This window comes from Podarcis cretensis, assembly GCF_951804945.1.
Source record: "Podarcis cretensis genome assembly, chromosome: 4".
Taxonomy (NCBI): Eukaryota; Metazoa; Chordata; class Lepidosauria; order Squamata; family Lacertidae; genus Podarcis; species Podarcis cretensis.
In genome coordinates, this window is record NC_137173.1 from 97,506,414 (window position 1) to 97,528,193 (window position 21,780).

General features: G+C 41.1%; 2 protein-coding genes across 5 annotated transcripts in view; one reads left to right on the forward strand and one right to left on the reverse strand.

The window, feature by feature from the left end:
* The window catches only part of UCHL3 (ubiquitin C-terminal hydrolase L3), a 29,151-nt gene extending 11,828 nt beyond the window's left edge, over positions 1 to 17,323 (reverse strand). For both annotated transcript variants that reach the window (XM_079972864.1, XM_079972863.1), the window contains exons 1-6: positions 17,171 to 17,323; positions 15,175 to 15,186; positions 11,589 to 11,717; positions 6,671 to 6,827; positions 6,221 to 6,306; positions 4,188 to 4,235 (exon numbers count right to left, since the gene is read on the reverse strand). In XM_079972864.1, the coding sequence (XP_079828990.1) occupies positions 4,188 to 4,235; positions 6,221 to 6,306; positions 6,671 to 6,827; positions 11,589 to 11,717; positions 15,175 to 15,186; positions 17,171 to 17,212 (474 nt within the window). In that variant the 5' untranslated portion in view covers positions 17,213 to 17,323. The remainder of the gene's footprint in view (positions 1 to 4,187; positions 4,236 to 6,220; positions 6,307 to 6,670; positions 6,828 to 11,588; positions 11,718 to 15,174; positions 15,187 to 17,170) is intronic.
* Positions 17,324 to 17,468: 145 nt separating this feature from the next.
* Positions 17,469 to 21,558, forward strand: LOC307214300 (mediator of RNA polymerase II transcription subunit 22). 3 transcript variants are annotated; one of them, XM_079973132.1, is made up of 2 exons: positions 17,469 to 17,854; positions 20,796 to 21,558. In XM_079973132.1, exons 1-2 carry the CDS (start codon positions 17,831 to 17,833, stop codon positions 21,207 to 21,209), a joined length of 438 nt encoding a protein of 145 aa, XP_079829258.1. In that variant the 5' UTR covers positions 17,469 to 17,830; the 3' UTR covers positions 21,210 to 21,558. The 3 variants fall into 3 exon arrangements, with proteins under 3 accessions (XP_079829258.1, XP_079829259.1, XP_079829260.1); XM_079973133.1 differs by having other exon boundaries at positions 20,799 to 21,558; XM_079973134.1 differs by lacking the exon at positions 17,469 to 17,854 and having other exon boundaries at positions 18,417 to 21,558.
* Positions 21,559 to 21,780: the final 222 nt, after the last annotated feature.

Here is a 21,780-nt window from a genome sequence, read left to right on the forward strand (position 1 = left end):
GAAAGATGTTGGAAGAAAATTATGTGGTTTTGGTAGAAATGATATAAAGGATTAAGTAAAAATGAATTGATGAAAGAGAGAACGTAAAATTACAATATATTAAATCAAATTATTAAGATAAAAACAAGGTTGGAAGGATTTGCTGAAATAACAATTTGAACTAGAATACAAAAATGGGAGGTGTGAGGAGGTCAAGGAAATAAGTAAAGGAAGAAAGTTATGTAAAGGTTTAATCGGTTCTTTTTCTTTTTTAAATGATTGTATTTTTTCTGTCTTTTTTATTTTCTTTTTTCTTTTGTAATCTTCAAAATTCTGAATAAATATTATTTTAAAAAAACAACAGATGTTCGTTTATGTATGAATGAACCTGCAGGAGGCAAGTTCATAGCAGCGAGCTCCATCCCTAAGTTACGCACATTCATTAAATTTATCTGTAGGGAACTGCCACAGAAATCTGTTCTCTTCACTTTAAGACATATTCCATGTACAGTGGTACCTTGGGTTACGAACTTAATTCGTTCCGGAGGTCCGTTCTTAACCCGAGGCGTGCTTTCGCTAATGGGGCCTCCCGCTGCCGCCTCACCCCCAACACGTGATTTCCGTTCTCATCCAGGGGCAAAGTTTGCAACCTGAGGTACTACTTCCAGGTTAGCGGAGTTTGTAACCCAAAGTGTTTGTAACCCAAGGTACCACTGTACATAGCAAGCACCCATTTTTTGTATGTTCCACCAACCAGAAGTAATAATGATGAATTGCTTAATATTTCTGGTAATGAACTAATTGTCATTCCTAGAAATCCTAAGGAACCAGTGAGACAATTTTGCCTATCTAGCTCAGAACAGTCTACACTGTCCGGCAGCAGCTGTTGGGCTTTCCCAGATGCTGCAGATTCAACCTGGCATCATCTGGAGGAAAAGTAAATTGCTAGGCCACTGAGCTATGGGGATTCCCAGAGCAAAAAATATAGCAAACTGTGGAAAAGTTCACCTAGGAAGTTCTTGCCTCACGTCAAATACTCAGAGGAAAGCACATATTCCATTTGGATGTGTAATGCAATCTAATCTGCAGGCAAGGAGGTGAACATTATACACAATGCAGACTGCAATTCTGTATTTAGAGCAGAAATGGATTATCTGAGCTATCCTTGGAAAATAGGAAACTGCTAACTACAAGTTTTTGGATGCAATTTCACCTTACAAACAAAGGACCTGCTGTTCTTTGAACTTATGCCAATCTATTTTTGTGGGTTTTTTGTTTTACGAGGAAATCATGAAGATTAACTTTGCACTCCTAGAATCACAACTTCAAAAGATGAGTGCGCAAAAGCAACAGAAAAGAGTCATAAATCTGAGCATGTTAGAAGAAGTGTTTTGGAAATAGCAGTTCAAGATTTCCCAGACTGAGCCTCTACACAGTTCCATGTTTACTTCAGACACCATGATATGTCGATATATCACAAAGTTTAGCTGGTGATATATCACAGTGTTAAAAACCAAAATATTGCCCAGCCCTACGGAGCACAGCAGGGATATACAAAATATTAATTTGCACCTTAAAGATTCTTTGCTTCCATCAAAACAAGCTATGAAATCTGGAAGTCAGCCATGGGTGGCAACACAGTAATTGGCGGTGGAGCAGAGCAGCTGTGATTAGTACAGTGAGTGCCCACATGCCTAAAATTCACATATATTCATGATTCGGCTTAATGTTACATGTGAACTGAGCAGAATCCATGCTGCACAGGAAGATGTGGGGAAGGAACCACATGATCACACAGCTCACTACAAGCACAGTTAAAACCATTGGCATTACTACCATCCAAAATTAGGAAGCAATTTTAACAGCAGCACTAAATGTGTTCTAGACATCCATACCAGTGGATCACTGTTTAATGCTAGCATAGCATATTTTCAGTCATTGTAGCACGGCTATTACAGTAACCCCTCAGGCCTATTTCAAATACAATGCAATAAGTAAACTCTCTGTCACAATTTCTAGTTGAGATTTTTTTGTAATGATTCCTAACTAAATTTAGGACACACACACACACACACACACACACATTGTATATATATAGCCCAATGAAAATATGCTTTGAATTTTCCCAGTCATGCACATCCACCCCAGAAAGCAACTTGTATACATTTAGCAAATGTATCTGGCATCTGGCAAATAGAATTTCATATTTTAGCACAGAGTATTGTATCCCCACCTAGAGGTTACGCAGCACAAGTTTGCTCTCTACACCCTTGTAAGACAAACAGTGTAAGCCAGTAATAAAATGAGGCTTTCCCAACTTAAAAACTCACAAGGTCAGGCACCCAGCCCATTTTAGTTAGTGGCTGGTTCACACAGCTTGTGGTTAGTCTGGAGAGCGCTAAACCACAGGCCCAGGTCAAATGAAACATTAAGTCAAGCCACACCTTAGCTTGGCACGGCAGCCAAAAGGACCAGGGAGGAACAAGGCTGATGCAAGCTCATCTTCAAGAACCTGTGCATTCACCCCAAACCAAGTTTTAGTTTCATGTGATGTACAAGCCAGGCTACTAACACTGAAGTCCTGTGACACTTTAAGGACTGACAAATAATTACAGCATAAGATCCAGCCCATTTAATATTTATTAGTCTTTACTGTGCCCACAACGCTCCTTGATTGTTTTTGCTACAAAAACCAGCATGGCTACGCCTCTGCCAATGTTTTCACCATAATGATTCATTTAACCTGTTGCAAGCGAAGCCAAAATGGGGAATAACTGAAGCATTTCAGTGTTTAGTAAACAGCACTACGTTGTTCTCCATCCTACAGCCTGCCAGATACAATTTTTACCTTTCCCTCCCCATCATTGCTCAAACATATCTGTAAGCAGGCCTTAATTGCATCTTTTCACAATGCATAGGCAAATAATGCTAAAATAAAATCAACACAGAAATTGTTGGTTTCCGCTGCATACGCTGCAAACCTGGCTGCATACGCTGAAATTTATTTCATTCCGTTATTACGCTATATGAATGATATGAGACAATGTATGCAGCCATGCTTTGGATGGCCTAATGCGCTACATATAATAATAATAATTTATTATTGTAACTTAAATGTTACATGTTATCTTTAAATACAAAATACTAAAGTATCCATTTTGCCTGTCGTGGGTCTTTGGTGACAAAGTTTTGGAAAGGATCCACTGCAGGGGGGACCAACATCTAGTAGCCAAACGCTCATGAGGAAAGCTTAACCATTGCAAGGCAAAGCATCGTGAGCTGGAGAACACATGAACACGCCAATGCTCTCAGGATTTCTTTTGCCTTAGCCCTATCCCAAAGAGCCCAGGAAGGAGAATGTGGCACACACAGGTGGGACGCCAGTTTTATTGTATGTATCCTGCCTAAACCTTCACCTATTGATACTTTGCCATTTGTGATGGCTAATGGACACGATCCAGAATTAAAGACAAGGCTAAATCCTGCTGAAATCAACTAAAAAAATAGAAGCATTTCAATTTTATCATTGATTGTACAAGATGGGTCTTTTTTAAAAAAAACAAAACCGCAGCCACCAGCCTATAACCACAGCTGTCTCACCACATGGGATCGGATTAAATTAGATTAGAGAAGAGTGTCTTTTAGCATTAAATGTGCTCACAATGTGCTCATCATGTATGTGCTGGTGTGAACTGAGGAGGAAGGGTAGGAAGAAGACAATGTCCCTATGGTAAGAAAATGTTGTCCATGCCTTTACAATATTAAATAAAAAGCTTCCTGTTAATATTCATATAGCATTTTCCCCAAGCATTTGGTTCTTCAGATATGAGGCCTCATTTTAAAAAAATCCCATATAATAAAACACAACTAGTATTATCCTTACTGGTGGCAGATGTGGCTTTTTACCCAAAAAATTAATGGATGAACTGACATCGACCTAAGCACTGCCTCTTTACAACTATGAGCCAGTATAATATAACAGCTACCAGTGAAACATTATATTTGTAACTTTATATATTTCATACATCCATATGGACGCTTGCTACTTCCCTGCAGGATAGATACCACTTTTTCCAGTTTTTAGCAACCTAGTAGCATTTTTTTTTACAGAAAAGAGAGAACCCCCCCTCCCAAATTGTTAGAAACTGCATACAGAAAGATCCCTACTCAAAATTTTATGCATGGGGAAAACACATTAAGTTCAATACCTCAGTCTGGCCTTCATGGGCACTGGATTCATGAGTGACACGGATAGCCTGAAATAATAAAAATAATAATAATTAGTTCATAGGCAAGATCTTACATTATGCAGTGATTTATAATAATGCAAGTGCCAAACCCAGATTTTTAAGTTCCCTCCCACTGTCTAAATAAAAATACCATTCTGAACTCTTTAACCAAATACCAGCAGCTTTTTTTTAATGAAATCATGTGCCTTCAGATCCCAAGTAGCATTTAGGGGAAGTGTAGGTGGATACTGAGGTTGTAATGAGGTCTGGACTGATGGTGGGAGAACCTCATTGCCCCCTCTCCATCCCAGGGTTGGGGGGGAAATTAAGATGGTCTGCCCACAAGAGACTTATGAAAATGAAGGGATACTGTCAGGGAACTGCCATCAGAGCCAGAGGCGGAGGGAAGGCTCCAGAGGGATGCCGGAGAGGGTCCCAATAGGGAGAGAGGCAGCCCATCTGCTGGGGAAGGAAATCAGCATAGCACCAGTGGAGGAGGGGGGCAGATGAGGGAATCGGAGAGAAGGCTCCAGGACTCCTCGCCGGAGACCAGCGGGGAGAGCACGGGTCCTCCGCTGCCCACACCCTCCCTGCGCAGAAGACTTCCGCGCAGGGAGAGTAGGAGGAGACTGGGCGTCAAAGAACTTCTTTGCTGGAAGAAGTTCAAGAAACGCCCACTGACGGATTCTGCCAGCGATTGAGACAGCCACGGGTGGGTGGCTGTCCAGACAGAAAGGGTTCACCCAGGTAACTCAGCCAGGTGTGGCGCCAACTTACGCACGAGCAACCCCCTAGAACCATTACAGATACTTGAATGCTATGGGGAATTTTCCAGTTGGCATGGCTGGTGTGGCCCTGACTTTACTGCAGAATAGGGAGACGGAGGAGCTCCAGGCAAGACAGCAGCTAGAGTACAGGTGTTGGTTTCCTAGCAAAACCAACAAAACACAGATTAAGAGCCCACAACTGTGCCTACTGGCTGTGATGCCACTAGTAAGCCAACATCTATCCAAACCATCTTCATCAAACAAGGTTGTACAGGGGCCGGAAACCTTGTTTGCAAGCAGCAAGGGACTGGATCAGGGATCTCTCATTATCACACTGATGCTGCACAGGCACCTTATCTGTTACAGGACCAAATTTGAGCTGCTGGCATGCATTAATATATAAAGCCCTTAACAGCATCAAACCAAACCATTTGAAGGAGCATCTCTTCCCACATCTTCCAGCCTGGGCCTTGTGGTCAGCCAGATTGGGTGGGAATGGGGTGCACCTTGAGAGGCTTTTGGCAAGTGAAGTTGTGTCTCTGAACTCAGGCATATGGGTGAGCAGTCCAAGTGTAAATATTTGAATGCTTCTATGATGATGCTTTTCATTTTATTCCACTGATACTGTCTTTCAAGCAACAAAGGGCAGTGTGTGTGTGTGTGTGTGTGTGTGTGTGTGTGTACACACACACACACACACACAGAGAGATAATAAAATTCAGCCAAATGTATGTAGTTCTTAGGTAAAGGTAAAGGGACCCCTGACCATTAGGTCCAGACGTGGACGACTCTGGGGTTGCGGTGTTCATCTTGCTTTATTGGCTGAGGGAGCCGGCATACAGCTTCCTGGTCATGTGGCCAGCATGACTAAGCCGCTTCTGGTGAACCAGAGCAGCACACGGAAACGCTGTTTACTTTTCCGCCGGAGCGGTACCTATTTATCTACTTGCACTTTGATGTGCTTTCGAACTGCTAGGTTGGCAGGAGCAGGGACCAAGCAATGGGAGATCACCCTGTCGTGGGGATTCAAACCGCCGACCTTCTGATCGGAAAGCCCTAGGCTCTGTGGTTTAACCCACAGAGCCACCTGCGTCCCATGTAGTTCTTAAACTTCCCTAGTAAAAATGAACCAAAAGCCCTGCATTGATTGCCCCACCCAAAGCCAGTGCAATCTGCCTTGGCATACATAGGCCTAAAAGCAAAATATTCCCGTTTCCCAAATTTATATTAAGGAATGATACCGACTTCGTAAGTTTCTAGATATTTGGCCCTCTCTTCAGGACTCATGGGCATAGAGTCATCTAGGAACTTCTTTAGTGAGGAGTCAGTTTCTAGAACAAATAAAAGAACATGAATTTAAAAATATGTTAAAATATGTTACTTTGAACTCTACGACAAAAAGGATTGCTGAACTTATCACATCTTATTTATTTCACATGAAGTGACAACATAAATAATTACAGTACCTGTTAAGAACTGAGGACAACATTAATCTTAAAAATCCATGCTGAATTTGCTATGTATTTTATTCCGCTGCAGCTATTCATATTGTGGCAATTGTTTTCCAAGAGCATTTCAGCCAACTTTTGCTTATTTCTAAGTTTTCTGCAGTTCAGTATAAGCAATAAGCAGTTCAGGAGCGCCCCTACCCTTCAAACCATTAAGAGGCACCATAGTAGAAATGAAGTAATTTACCAAAGTTAATTTTATCCCTGTTGTTTGCAATAGCGTGAATAAGCCCAATAGTTCCACAGGCGTTGCTGATTGTTTGCTTCATGAAATACACTGATGGTTTTACTTCTTGTCCCTGAGCTTTTATTTTTGCTTCCTCTTCCGTTCGGAATGTTTCATACTAGAAGGCAAGAATAAAAAACATGTCGCAATTTGCTTTTTCCCCAATTCTGTTTTTTAAAAGAATAATTCTATAACATAAGCAGTCCTGGCCAAAAAGAAGCAATACAACCTAAAAATAAAGTTTGTTCTTGCTTTGAGATACTGCCACTAGTAAGCTGGAGTAAGCTTTCTAAACATAACAGATTGTCCAACTGACTGTTTTACTCTCATGCATCAATTTATGCTCTTAGCATGGCTAGTTCACCATCTTCACCATGGCAAATTCACCATCCTCTTCTACAAAGAGCACACCACAAGCTAAAGCTAACTACTGTCAACTGAAGCAAACTAAACCTTGCCAGTTTTCACATCTGCTAGCTTATGCTTAAAGTCTATACACTACTATTATACCGAGTTCTTTCATTGGTTGAATAATCTTCAAAGCACATGACAGCTAGTTGTGTCTATTATATAGCACATTCTGTTATAAATCTACCAGCAATCTCTTCAGTTGACAAATGTTTTAACCTTTGATCCCAACCAAGCTAACTCAAGAAATATAAATCATTAGAATATCCTAAAACAAACAAACAAGCCTATTGTACAGGTGTTTAACATTTCCAAACATATTTAAACCTTTCCCGGATTTCAGCAACTGAGATACACTACAAATTGGACTGTTGCAAAGGCCTGGCTCATGCTGAAACAAACCTTTGGCTAACCTGGTCACAAAAACCAGGAAAAAGTAGTATTTCAAGTGTGATCCTAGCCACGTCTCCTCAGAGGAAAGCCCTACTGAATTAAATGTGGCTTGGTCCAAGGTTAGAACTGTAATGTTAGTAAATTAAAGCAGCTTAGGTTTTCATAGCAACAAACACAGTTGTTTTGCGGAAAACCACATAGTTTGTTGTTAAATAAATATACACACTGAGCAACAAGCATGACCTTAGAAGAGATATTTGCCTATTTTTCTTCTAAGAATATCTGCTTCCTGCTACTTTAAAAAGTAAATATCCTGTTCTCAATTACTAGGGAATTTCATTTTAGAAGATCAAAACATTTTAAAATTTAAACAATTAAGCAACTCAACACTGCAGTTGCTAATAGGAGGCCCAACAGGTTAGTACAGGTTTTGGCCTGAACTGCTTGCTATATGAACAGTGTCTACACTGGTGGCCAACAAAATTAAATATCCAGGTTTTTCTCCCCTGAAGAATTATGTTTTCCAAAGAGGCTGTGGTTGAGAATGGAAAAACGAAGTTTAAAGTACAGTGGAACCTCGGAAGTATTCACTTCTGAGTTTTCGGCGTTCAGCTTCCAAAACATTCGGCAGGCGAGACGTTCAAAAACCGAGGTTTGACTGTACTGTGAGAACTTGATCAATGCAGGCTTGTAAACATCCATGGCTTCCAGGTGACCAAGTCAACTATATGAAAAACCCTCTATTGTTCAGGCAATCAAATAAAAAATGGTTCCCTTAGATTACATGGCCAGTTGCTACTATTTTTTTGGATTCATTTGCAAATGTGTGGCTAAATATATTCTGCATACCCAGGAAGGGTTTATCGGGAAAAGTAAAGGACTGCAGGTGTTAACTATTTCCTCCTGCTCCACATTATCACTTTGCAGACCTGCCATAAGCTTTAAGACAGAGGTAGGGAATCGTTCCCACCTGACGGGGCATATTCCAGGTCCTTCGTTCTCCAACAAGTCACTCTGACAGGGGCTGACATATGATGGCAGGTGAGCAATTTTGGCACAATGACCTGGTGAGACAAATTGGGCAGGCTGTAGGTCCCTGCTTTAGGAGTATTTTGGTCTACTGAGATTGAGGGTACAGGATCAAATCCTGATTTGGGAGAAAGCCTTAAACAAGTTCAAGTGTCATGAGAAACTGAGGCTTAAGAAGTCTCCGATTTCTGTGGGTCAACTCTGCAAAGGAACGTTTTTGTGAATTGGATATAGAGACTGACTACAGCAATGGAGAATGGATACATTTTACTCTGACTAGCTGAATGGTTACATTCAAAGGATATATACAGTAACTGCATCAAGTTATCTGTTGGATTATAAAGTAAAAAAATCTACTGACAGCTGGAGGAACTGGAGCAGACCTTTTAAATTGGCAGAGCTGAAAAAGGAAGAGGGAAAGAAAGGAAATAAAGGAAGCCAGCAGGGAACTCCTAGCACATCTGGGGATACCCCAGAAAGTGGGAAAGAGCCTGGAACAGCTTCCGAACTAATTTCTACACCCCAAGTGACTGAAAGAGCCTGCACTTTACTGAATTAAATAATAAGACAACTTGCCATGGAATTACAAACAGCAAATAATATGGAGACATGAACTTTGGAACTACTGTAAGCCGATACAGTTTGAGACAATAACAAGCAGATAAGTACAAATTAAAGAACATTTTAGTTTCTTAAAGACACCAATTTAGAGCTAAACTGATTTAATTTTTCCTTTTGTCTGTATTCTGGATTTTTAAATTATTTTTTACTTTCTTCTGTCTTTTTTATTTGATACCCTTTTAATTGTATATTTTATGTCCCCTGTTATATTGGAAGTTTTTATTTCTTTTTTTTCCTTTTGGTTTGTGCATTCCTTTTGTTATATGATTATAAGTTTTATTGTTGTCTGGAGGGAGGAGGCAGATAAGAGGGAAAGTGAAACTGCAAGAAAGTTGGGAGGGGGGAAAGTCTCAAGGTTGGAGGGAACTGCGCTAGCAGGTGTGACCCTGAACATCTCAAATAACACTGGGAACCAACTGATAAGACATGGTGGGCAAGAAGGGTACAGTAACAACTAGGAGGGGAGCAGCTGCAGCTGCGGCAGCCAGCAGAAGGGTTAGTGGACAAGCAGAGATTGGAGAGAAAGGGGAGAAAGAGCAGACAGACCTTCTGGCTCTGCAACTTTCTGAATTCAGGAAAGAAATGGTTCAATCAATGCAGGAATTTACTCGATCCAATCAAACACTGATTGAACAAGTACACAAGGATATTGAAAACCCAAACAGAGTTTTGAAAGAGCAATTTGGGATGCTGGGAGACAAGGTTAATAAATTAGAAACTGGAAAAAGTTAGAGACGAGGTAGGAGAACTAAGAGAAGAACAAAAAAGGGATGAAGAGAATTGTGGAAGGGGTTCAAGGGAAACAGGAAGAACTGGAGGACCAGATCCTGCTTCTGCAATTAAAGGATCACCACACGAAGCTTTGCTGCTCAAACCACTTGGAAAGAAAGGAAAGCAGCTTACATATACAGTGGTACCTCAGGTTACATACGCTTCAGGTTACACACGCTTCAGGTTACAGACTCCGCTAACCGAGAAATAGTACCTCAGGTTAAGAACTTTGCTTCAGGATAAGAACAGAAATCGTGCTCCGGTGGCACAGCAGCAGCAGGAGGCCCCATTAGCTAAAGTGGTGCTTCAGGTTAAGAACAGTTTCAGGTTAAGAACAGACCTCCAGAACAAATTAAGTACTTAACCCAAGGTACCACTGTACTGATCTGTTAAAGGATCAAGATGGGAAATGGAAATTAAGAGACTACGAAGAAATAAAAGACCATTTTCAGAGTTGGTTACATTATCAACAATTATATGAAACATACAAAGAAGACAACAAGAAAGGATTTAGTTATACAACATCTAGATTTCAAAAAGAAGTGGTAGAAAGGAAAGTAAAACTGTAGAAAGGTGCATACAGTATCTTGTTAGAATGGGAGATGAAAGACACAGAGGTGAAAGCAGTTATGATTAAATGGGCGCACGACATAGGCCACAATATTATGTTGGAAGACTGGGAAAGGTTATGGAAAATTGACCTAAAATTTACAGATTGTTCTTTACTGAAAGAAAACTACATGAAAATGATGTATAGATGGTACATACCACCAGTACAATTAGGGAAAATGTATAAAACGGGCTCAAACCTATGTTGGAAATGCAAGGAAAAAGAAGGGACGTTTTATCATATGTGGTGAGATTGCAGTAAACTTAAAATGTTCTGGGAAATGATATATAATGAGTTAAAGAAAATGTTTCATTTAACAGTTGTGAAAAAACCTGAAGCTTTTTTGTTAGGGATTGTGGGGAAAGACCTGCCAAAGAAACTAAAAAATATTTTTATGTATGTGACAATGGCGGCAAGAGTCTTAATAGCACAAGGATGGAAGAATGAAGAAATCCCGACGAAAGAACTGTGGCCAGAAAAACTGATGGACTATGCGGAATTGGCAAAAGTGACATACAAACTACGTGACAAGGATAACTGATTTTAAAGATGAATGGGAACCTTTTATAAAACATTTGAAGAAACAACAAAATGAACTGAACTCTTTGGCAGGTTTTGAATAAACACTCACAAAATCTTTATTGGTAATATATAGATAGACAAACTCAGGATCTTTACAATTCGACAACATGCAAATAAAAATATGTGTTGAGAAACCAGAGAAAGGAGCTGAGGGAGGGTGGATTTCTGTCGGGGGGGGAGGGGGGATAATGTGGATGATGTATCTTTGTTAAAATTATTGGGTTGAAATTCTTAATTAAAAATATTTTTTTAAAAAAAGAAAAGAAGCTAGTGTCTCTTCACCCAAACAAGGTTCATGAAGAAAGAAGAGAAAAATGGGAGTGAGCATGTATGAAACATAGCTTTGTTCTAGTCTGACCAAGATCTGAACCTACCAAAGCCTGCTTTCCTTAGGTCATTTGTAAGGCACCAAAGTTAAATTACTTCATCGGGAAGATAACTGTGTTGAAGATAAATAAGAATTACCTTTTCTGTTACTGGAAAGAGGAGAAGGATGGCACAAACTGGTCTTGGCACCATGCTAAGGAGTTCTGGTTCCATGCCGTAAACATCCACAAATTGCCAGCTGGGATGTATCCCTAGCTGTTTGAGAAACTAGGAAAAGAGAGATACACATTAAGGATTTATCAATAAGTATATCCTTCACACGGGACGCAGGTGGCGCTGTGGGTTAAAGCCTCAGCGCCTAGGGCTTGCCGATCGAAAGGTCGGCGGTTCGAATCCCTGCGGCGGGGTGCGCTCCCGCTGCTCGGTCCCAGCGCCTGCCAACCTAGCAGTTCGAAAGCACCTCCGGGTGCAAGTAGATAAATAGGGACCGCTTACCAGCGGGAAGGTAAACGGCGTTTCCGTGTGCGGCTCTGGCTCTGGCTCTGGCTCTGGCCAGAGCAGCGATGTCACGCTGGCCACGTGACCCGGAAGTGTCTCCGGACAGCGCTGGCCCCTGGCCTCTTAAGTGAGATGGGCGCACAACCCCAGAGTCTGTCAAGACTGGCCCGTACGGGCAGGGGTACCTTTACCTTTACCTATATCCTTCACACAGTGTACTGTAAAAAAAATTCTTTCAAAAAAAAAAAAAGCTAATATTTTGCATCTTTCAGTATGGTTCAACATAGACAGCACAACTGACAGAGGATGGTAGTAATAAACAGCAATGTTAAGTTATATATTATTAAGAAACCGAATTCTTCAAATCTCAAGGAAAAATGGTTTTGCTTCTGGAACTTAAGTGTAGCTAAGATCTAGGGGGCAATGCAGTCAGTTTTGCAAATTTAAGGTTGCCTGTGGCTTGTGATTCTCAAACTGTCATTCCTACATCCACCCATCTCTGCATTTTAAAGTAACTTTTCAAACTCGGAGGACTTTTATATAAGCGGTTTGTGATGTGGCAAGGCAATCTTCGGCTCAAAGTAAGAAATTCAAGGGTTCCACAGCCTTTGGGCGCCACCCACCCAGTATCGCAAAGATGCAACCTTCAAACTATGCTATTCCTAATTTCATTTCCCACTGCTCTCTCCAGAAATTAGAAAGTAACACACTTGAGGATAACCAATTTTATCTTCAGAGACTCATCTGCAAGTTCTCTTACACTAATCAATACAGATGCACAAGAGAATAACTATTCACATAGGTGACCCCACATTTCCCACATAGCCTCTGGCTTAACCCCTTAATCCTTATCCTGACCTGTGCCTGGATTTTAAAATGTGTTAACTGTACTTGGTCACAGACATGACTTGCTTCTCCAATCCCTACTTAAGTTATAACAGAACTGAGGAGATAAACTACATAGAACAATTGATGGAAGAGGCTCAGGAGACAGAACCCATGGTGTTTCTACTGCCACAAAACACACTAGAGGACCTGCAGCATGTAATTCTCAAATGCTTCACTAATCATAAATTGCCACCCAGGAAAAGGTCTTAGATAGGGTTGCAAAAATCTGAAGCAGTGCACTTCTCTGCATAAACCACTGATTATGCAGAGCTTGAAATTAAACAGCACCTGTGCATGAACATGGATACAGAAGACTTATACTTGGTTGTCAAAATCTAGTTACCAATGGTACAAGCCGGGCCACTAGAATTCAGGAGACCTTTAACTTGTGTGCCACATTAATGAACCTGCTGAACTCAATCTGATCCCACGCAAACAGCATTTATCTAGTAGATAATGCATTTACAATGCCGGCTTTTCAGGGCAGGGTCTCTGTGCCTCTTACTCTGCAAGTTTATCTTCTTTCAGTCTTCCATATACTCTGCCAAAACCCAGCACTGACTTTTCCCAGCTGGGGAAACCCAGCACCGTGCTATGGAATCAGTTCATCTCACACTCACGCGACGCGGACTTCCACCACAAAGTTTAAAGGTGGCAAAATGAATGCAGTGACATGGCAACTGTCGCTTGACACTCCTGCCTGCCTGAATCTTAGCACTGTGGACATGGAGAGAAGAAACAGCAGCTGCCATAATATGTTGCTGTACCTCCCCCTCCAGAGTATGCCGAGCAGGAGAAAATATGCACTACTTGGAGGCATTGCTTGCTTGCCATGAGGTCAGGTGACTGTGTAATTACAAGGCTGAATAAGCCTTCTCCAGAAAAAAAGATTGTGAGGAGGTAAAGGTAAGAACTGCATTTACTGAATTTTACAGGGATGGCTTGAGCAAGAGTTACTGTACTACTACTTATCTGTCACATAGGCCTAAAGGGAAATTCCTTCATGAACCATATGTGCTGATGCACTAGCTTCTGAGCATGCCAGAAAACTCATCTGCTGTGAAAGATTGCGTTACCACCCAAGCAATAAGCAATTAACCTGTCTCGTCTTCTCAGGGATGCTGTTGAGCAACATCGGCAAAAACCTAATGCGTCACATTCGAAAGACTAGATTACAATTTTTCACAAACACCGCAAACCTCTTCCTCCACATATCCAGCTCAGATTCAACATAAATTAAGATTCTTTATTCTGAATCTTGTACAAGAAAGTGCCTTGATGGTCCTTTATCTATCCTCTATACAAAGGGTTAACTAGTAACTTACATATGTTTGTACTTTTAAAAGTCACTCCTCATATTTTATACACATATTCATAAGGAGGTCACCCTTCCACATCAACTCCATCACTTTTAATTGTTATCCTTTCCTAGAAAACTGATACTGTCCTATGCATACAGGAAGTGCATTTCCTTCCTGTGGAGTCACCTAGGACCAGTTATACAGGAGAGAGCAAGAACTATGATAGGTATGGCAAAATACAGAAGCTGCACAGTCAACTGTCCTGGGTAGCTGACATACGCAAAGGAAGATTATACCCCATTCCATTAATGCTTAAGACATGTTAAGATGCAAAAGATACGAAGCTATGGTGAGGGAAACCAAGTGTTTTAGAACCAAAACAATGTGTTAATAGAAACAGTGATGTTTGAGAATCAAGTTTCTAAGCATTGCAAATTATGATTAACAAGATTAAAGATACGGATACTTATACTTAGAAACATTATGAGACCATGCGATAAACAGTGATGAACACTGTTATCTAACACTGTTTATAAAACCATAAAATACATTTTTACATTCATGAGTTTATTTTCTCCCAAACTTAAATTGTCCACAAGGAGATGCTTTCCCTAATGAAATGAGTAGGCTGCAAGGAGGCGGCCAGGGTATAATTTTTTGTGGTGACTGTGCAGGACCTTGAAGGAGAATGGGAAACTCCCTGGCCTTAAAACAGGGAAGGCAGCCAGTCAATTTCCTGCAACAAATGCAAACATGTATTGCAGCACCCTGAAAGACCAACAGATTTATTGCAGCATAAGCTTTCGTGGACCAGAGCTTACTTCATCAGATGCCCAAGTGTTATCCTCAGCTGACGGATGAGAGAGAGCCTGTGGGTGGGTGTACAATACACAGACACACATCCATGCACTCAGAGACAGAATAAAGGAGGAATGTACACATCACAGCCAAAAGGTTATGGGAACAGAAGAGGTGCAAAATCCAAGAATACAACAAGCAAATTGTTATCTTAAATAAATAAATAAAAATAGGCTCACCTGGTTTGTGACCTGAAAAAAAAACCAGGAAGAAAAAAAGTGATTTAGTTCTAATCGTTCACTAAGCAGTAAAACTTAAACTGGAAATACTTTAGCTCATTCCCCACCCACCTGAAATCCCCAACAGCTCATGCTCCCCTATGCATAAACTCCTCATCCCAGTCCCCCCCCCTTTCATTGTCTTTCATGCTGTCATCCTTACATTATACATATTGAGTTTCTATACTGTAGACCACCCTGTGATCGCCGGATAGAAGGTGGTATATAGGTTTAATAAGCAAGCAAGTAAACAAACAACTGCCCCCCCCCGTTTTTTTGTCATTTCTCTCCCAACCACCTTCCCCTCCATCCCAAAACAAACTCTGAATTGACTCCTACTGCCACTGCCACCACCCCAAACTTAAATATATAAAATGAAGCTGTTTGTCTATATGCATATATGTGTGCATGCAAGTGTGTGTGTGTGTACATATAAACTGTATATATATAATTGTATATACGGTATGCACATGTATACATATATGTATATGGATAGATGTTTGTGCAAGCATATATATGTGTGTATAAATATATATGTGCATGCATGCCTATATTTATACTTGTGTGCATAAATATACTAATATATAGATGTATATAAATATGTGAGTATGCACATGTGTATGCATTAATATAAATATCTATTACATATATATATATGTACGCGTGTGTGCATATACTTATATACAGATGTCAATAAATATGTGAATGTGTGCACATATATGCGTGTGCATTAATATAAATATATTGTGTATTACGTATACATATATGTGTGTGTATATGTGCATGTGTACAAATATACTTATATACAGATGTCAATAAATATGTGAGTGTGCACATATATGTGTGTGCATTAATATAAATATGTTGTGTGTTACGTAGATACATATGTGCGTATATGTGTGCGTGAGTACAAATATGTATACCGTTTTCCCAAAAGTAAGACATCCCTGCAAAATAAGACCTACTTCCAGTTTTGCCTCTTGCTCTAATATAAGGCCTCCCCGATAATAAGGCCACCCCATAACATAAGGCCCCCGAAGCTACCGTAAGGCATTGTACCGGTAATAGATTTCCTTCTTTCTTTCTTTTCTGTTCAACAATAAATGTGTACCGTATTCTTCTTCATGGAAAAAATAAGACATCTCCTGAAAATAAGACCTAGCGTATCTCTGGGAGCAAAAATTAATATAAGACACTGTCTTATTTTCGGGGAAACAGGGTCGATGTACATAAATATGTGTGTGTATATATTCATGTAAGTCTGTGTGCATTACATCCCTCTCTCTAATAATATATATATATATATATATATATTATATATGGGACGCAGGTGGCGCTGTGGGTTAGAGCCTCAGCGCCTAGGGCTTGCCGATCGAAAGGTCGGCGGTTCGAATCCCTGCGGCGGGGTGCGCTCCCGCTGCTCGGTCCCAGCGCCTGCCAACCTAGCAGTTCGAAAGCACCTCTGGGTGCAAGTAGATAAATAGGGACCGCTTACCAGCGGGAAGGTAAACGGCGTTTCCGTGTGCGGCTCTGGCTCGCCAGAGCAGCGATGTCACGCTGGCCACGTGACCCGGAAGTGTCTCCGGACAGCGCTGGCCCCTGGCCTCTTGAGTGAGATGGGCGCACAACCCCAGAGTCTGTCAAGACTGGCCCGTACGGGCAGGGGTACCTTTACCTTTACCTATATATTATATATATGTAAATAAATATGTGTGTGTGTATATTCATGTAAGTCTGTGTGCATTACATCCCCCCTCTCTCTATCTATATTATATATATATATATATATATATATATATATATATATATCTAAAATAATATATATATACATAATAATATATCATATATATAATAATAATAATATATAATATTATATATATATATACACACACACACATATATATATATAAGCATCTACACCTCGCCGTGTGCGTGGCCCCCTCTTTGCTCCCCTCACCTCGGGATTCGCCTCCAGAGGCAGCCAGCGGTGGGACTCCATGGCTCTCTCTTCCCCTCGCTCTCTCGCTCTCTCCCTGCTGCCGGCCGGGCTTCTCGAGACCTCGCTCTCCTGCTCCCTCGACGCGCTTCCGCCCGGAGCCCCGCCCCGCCCCGCCCGCCCCGCGCGCCTCCCAGCCGGAGAAAGGCGTGGCGCGTACCAACGCCTCCCAAGACGCACGGGGGGGGAGGTGAACCCGGTAAAGGAAATACGCACGCACACAAATGCGGCCCGGCTTTTTTTTACCCCCTCGCCGCCCGTTGAAATAAACCCGGTATTAAAACAACAGAATAAAATGAGGGCCGCGCGGCGTTGTGGAAATATGCCTGGTTTCCTTCTCTTTCCCACCCCCCCCTCCTCTGCGATGAATTGGTTTCTCCCACGCCCGGCGGAGCAGCTGCAGGGGCAGCTTGCTGCCTCTAGAGGGCGCAGCTCGAGGTTCCGCTGTACTGTCGGCCGGCTCACCTGAGAGGCCAGGTGAGGCGGCGGCCTCGGGCGGCGCAGCATCTTGAGCGGGGGCAAATCTTTCTTCCCCAGCCTCTTGTTCCTGAGTTGGATCTTCCCTGGAGGAGAGAGGAGGAGGAGGCGGCTGCCCTCTTGAGGTTCCTTTCAGGCACCCAAATGTCTTGGGCCAGCCCTTACCTGGTAACAAAGTTGAATCCCTTGGGGGAAACAAGCCTCTGGCTCTTTTAGTACTTGTGAAAAAGAAGTATATAAAAGCATATAGAAGCAGCGCACCATGAGAGTTACCAGAATGCTTATACCTAGTATAAGTGACTGGCAGGTTAAAATGGTGGAATACGCCGAACTTGCTAGACTAACGGCTAGAATACGAGACCAAGATGAGCAAATATTTCATAAAAATTGGAGTAAATATTGGAAATATATTGAAAATAAATTGTAGAAGACACTGGTGGGCCTGGATTAACTCTAACAGAGAATAACTAATATTTAAAACTAAGAGAAAATACGTGAATGTAGGATTATTTGATACTTACCAATAGGGTGGAGGGAAGTCCAGGACTAAACAAAGTCCAAAGGCGTCTTTTTTTTCCTTTTTTTTTTCTTTGTATATCTATATGTATGCTTATAAGTTTAGTGATATGATGATCTGTATAGTGTATATAGACATGTGTATTTCTAAAATTTGAATAAAAAGTATTTAAAAAAAAAAAGAATCGTAATAATAATCGCGTACTCAGTTGAGTTGGCAAAAATGAGAGAAAAACTGAGACGTAATAATGATCAAACATTTATTAAGAAATGCGGCATGTACCAAAAAAATACCTTAAGGACTGCTGTAATAACGTGACGTCAGTGGCAGGACTTGAATGACTTCTGTGGTATGATGGATAGTTATAAGAGAACATCATATTGATGAAAATTAACAAAAAGAAAATGGAAATTAATAGTGCGCTAGATAGACTAAGTGGTGAATACATGATGGGGTGGCGGGAAGTCATTGGAGACTCAAGAAGAACGTACTGTGGTGTGAGGTAACAAATATTATTTTCTTTTCCTTTTTTCTGATTAATCCTTGTGTTTGTTACTTCTTTTTAATCTCAATAAAGCATTAAAAAGCAAAAAAAGAAGAATTGTAGTAGCAATAATAATAATAATATTAATAATTATTTCTACCCCGCCCATCTGGCTGTGTTTCCCCATCCACTTTTGGCAGCTCCCAAAAATATTATTAAAAACATGATAAAACATCAAACTTTTTAAAAAAAAAAGTTGGAAGGGACTTCTTGCATTGAAAAGCAGCATTTCATGCCAGCATCTCCAGCTCAGTGCAACTGGAAAGGGTGAGGCAGAGCTTGAAATGAAACTACCTTCCCATTTTAACATGTAGATTTTGGGGGCTGACTGCCTAATGTAGTTTTCTTTTTGCATATTTAACAGGCATTGAATGTGAAATAGTTATTTCTGAGGGTGTTTGATATGCCAGTGTTTAATCTAACTAGGACATCTTCCCTATAAGGTCAGTATGGCTAGTCCATCATTGGCCAGTAAAATGTTTCTAGTTTGCATGGCTTGAAGGTCCCGATCAGATACTTAGGTATCCAGTGTCTAAATACAGGACCCTACTTGCTTTTTGTGGCGCACTTACCCATACAATGTGAATATATGGTAGTTTCTTCTTTTAATATTGAAGATGCCATTGCAACACATTAGACCAGCCATCAATTTTTTATTGAGCAAGACTGCCAAGGAAGCCACAACACCATTAAATGAATGATTCACCCCCTGTTATTCACCCCAGTTTCTAGCAGTTAATAGCAAAGGAACGGCCTGAGCAAAATCTTCCAATACCTGAATACCTGATCATCCCAGATAATAGTTGTTGACAGCAGTACTTCCTGCTGTCTGATTGTTTTTATGATTAGCTTTTAATTAATACATGACTATGACATTTTGATATCAGCTTCCGTGGATGCCTCAGTGCTGATTCATAATTTTTATATGCGCAATGCACATGATGGGGGTACCCCTTCCATTCATCACAGAGCCATAACCAAACACAGCTTTCAGCAGGTGTCCATTGGATGTGTCTGGGGGTATCCCTCCCTTTCCCATCTGAAGTTCCCAAGCAACAAGCACTGCAGTACTGCATTTTTTCGGTTTAGCTTCTTTTGCCAATGATATAGCCAACTTAGCGTGGCCAGCGTGTTTCATCACATACAGGAGACCCTCAGCTTTCAATTGGGTTTTATTCCAGTATGTGAGGCCCTAATCATGTATGGTCAAAACACGTTGGATTCAAAGGTGGGTGGGATTGCCAGTCTTTTTTCCCTCAGACACCTAAATCCTTTCCATCGTCTCTTATTTTTTTATTTGCCAAGCGTGTAAAGCTTGAATGCACACAAGTTAAATGTACATAAGTTGCAAGTCACCTGTAGTGCATGTTCTGTCTTCTGTTGTATTCTATTGCAACTTCAATAAATGAATAGCTTGTTAAGTAACTTAATGCTGGAGTCTGCCTTAGAAGATTCTTTGTTCAAAAACAGCCACTTTAAAGTCAGTAGCAATAAATGGATACAAAACCTGACATCAGAAGTGGTAACTATTCAGAAACCCCTGGGAGAAAACGGCAAGCTTTCAGGACATTCCTGCTACTGACCTTAAAATGGCAATTTTCAAACACAGAAATGTCAAGATCAAGCATGAAAATGCTAAATTACAACAGTTTGGTAACAGGGGATTTGTGACAAGAGCAGCCTCTGCAATGCTGGAACGAAATAATCTTTTCCAATCCAGGTGGGACTGTGTTCAAATTTATTACAATCAAGCAATCATTTTATATGTATGCTGCCTTTCCAAAGGTACAACCATGTTCAAGGAGGCTGACAACATATAAAAAATTACATAACTACAAAACGTAACAAAAGTCGTCATAAACAATGAACAAAACATCAAAAAGTACCCAAATGCAATGTTTTCCCTGCCCCATTGGTTGGACGTAGCCAATGAAAGACGAATCGTTCGCAAGAGAAAAAGAGAAAATGGCCATCTGGCTGCAAGAGGATTACATGTATTGAGTAAGTTGTAACTCTTTCTGACCTTTCTTGCCCCCACAATGTCGCAGCAGCACGTGCTCCCCCAGAGCAAGGAAACCCTCCTTCAGTCTTACAACAAGAGGCTGAAAGATGACATCAAGTCTGTCATGGATAACTTCACAGAGATAATCAAAACGGCAAAGATTGAGGAAGAAACTCAAGTTTCTCGGGCAACCCAAGGCAAGCAGGACAACTATGAGATGCATGTCAGAGCTGCAAATATTGTTCGGGCTGGCGAGTCTCTTATGAAGCTTGTCTCTGACCTAAAACAGTTCCTGATCCTCAACGACTTCCCTTCTGTCAACGAAGCCATCAAGCAGTGGAACCAGCAGTTGCGCAGCCTTCAGGAGGAATGCGACAAGAAGCTGATTGCCCTGCGTGATGAGATCTCCATAGACCTCTATGAGCTGGAGGAAGAATATTACTCTTCCAGGTACAAATGAAGCCATGGACGTTCCCCTGTAGTAACCACAACAATTTCCTGTTTCTGACATGGGGGGCGGCGGCGGGGGGTTGTGTGTGAAAACAACAACTGTCCTTGTTTGAAAAGCATCCCTAAATTCTCAGCATCCCAAAGAATCTTGGCCCCAAAGCAGTTTTATTGAGTACTTTATGTATGGCGTGAGAGGTGGCTGTTTTTGAGGGCAAGTGCACCATGTCACTAGGACTTTCTGCATGGAGATCTGCTCCCTCATCGACATTGTGATCTTGTCACCTAAATGACTTGCAAACAGGAATCTGGATCTTGATTACCAGTAAATTGCAATCCTAACCATTTCTACTCAGAAGTCAGGACCGCCATTTCTTGTGCATAGCTATTCACCACTGGTCAAGGCTAAACAGATTTCCAGAGAGCATATTCTAAAGAAAGCCATGAAAGGCTCTGCTGTGTTATGCTGAATCCTCGAGCCGTCATAGAAACTCGTTCACCGGCATTATGAAACCAGCCTTACAAATTGCACGTTCAGATAAGCAAGGGCCTCTTTTAATTCTGAGCGTCATAATAATCCACTG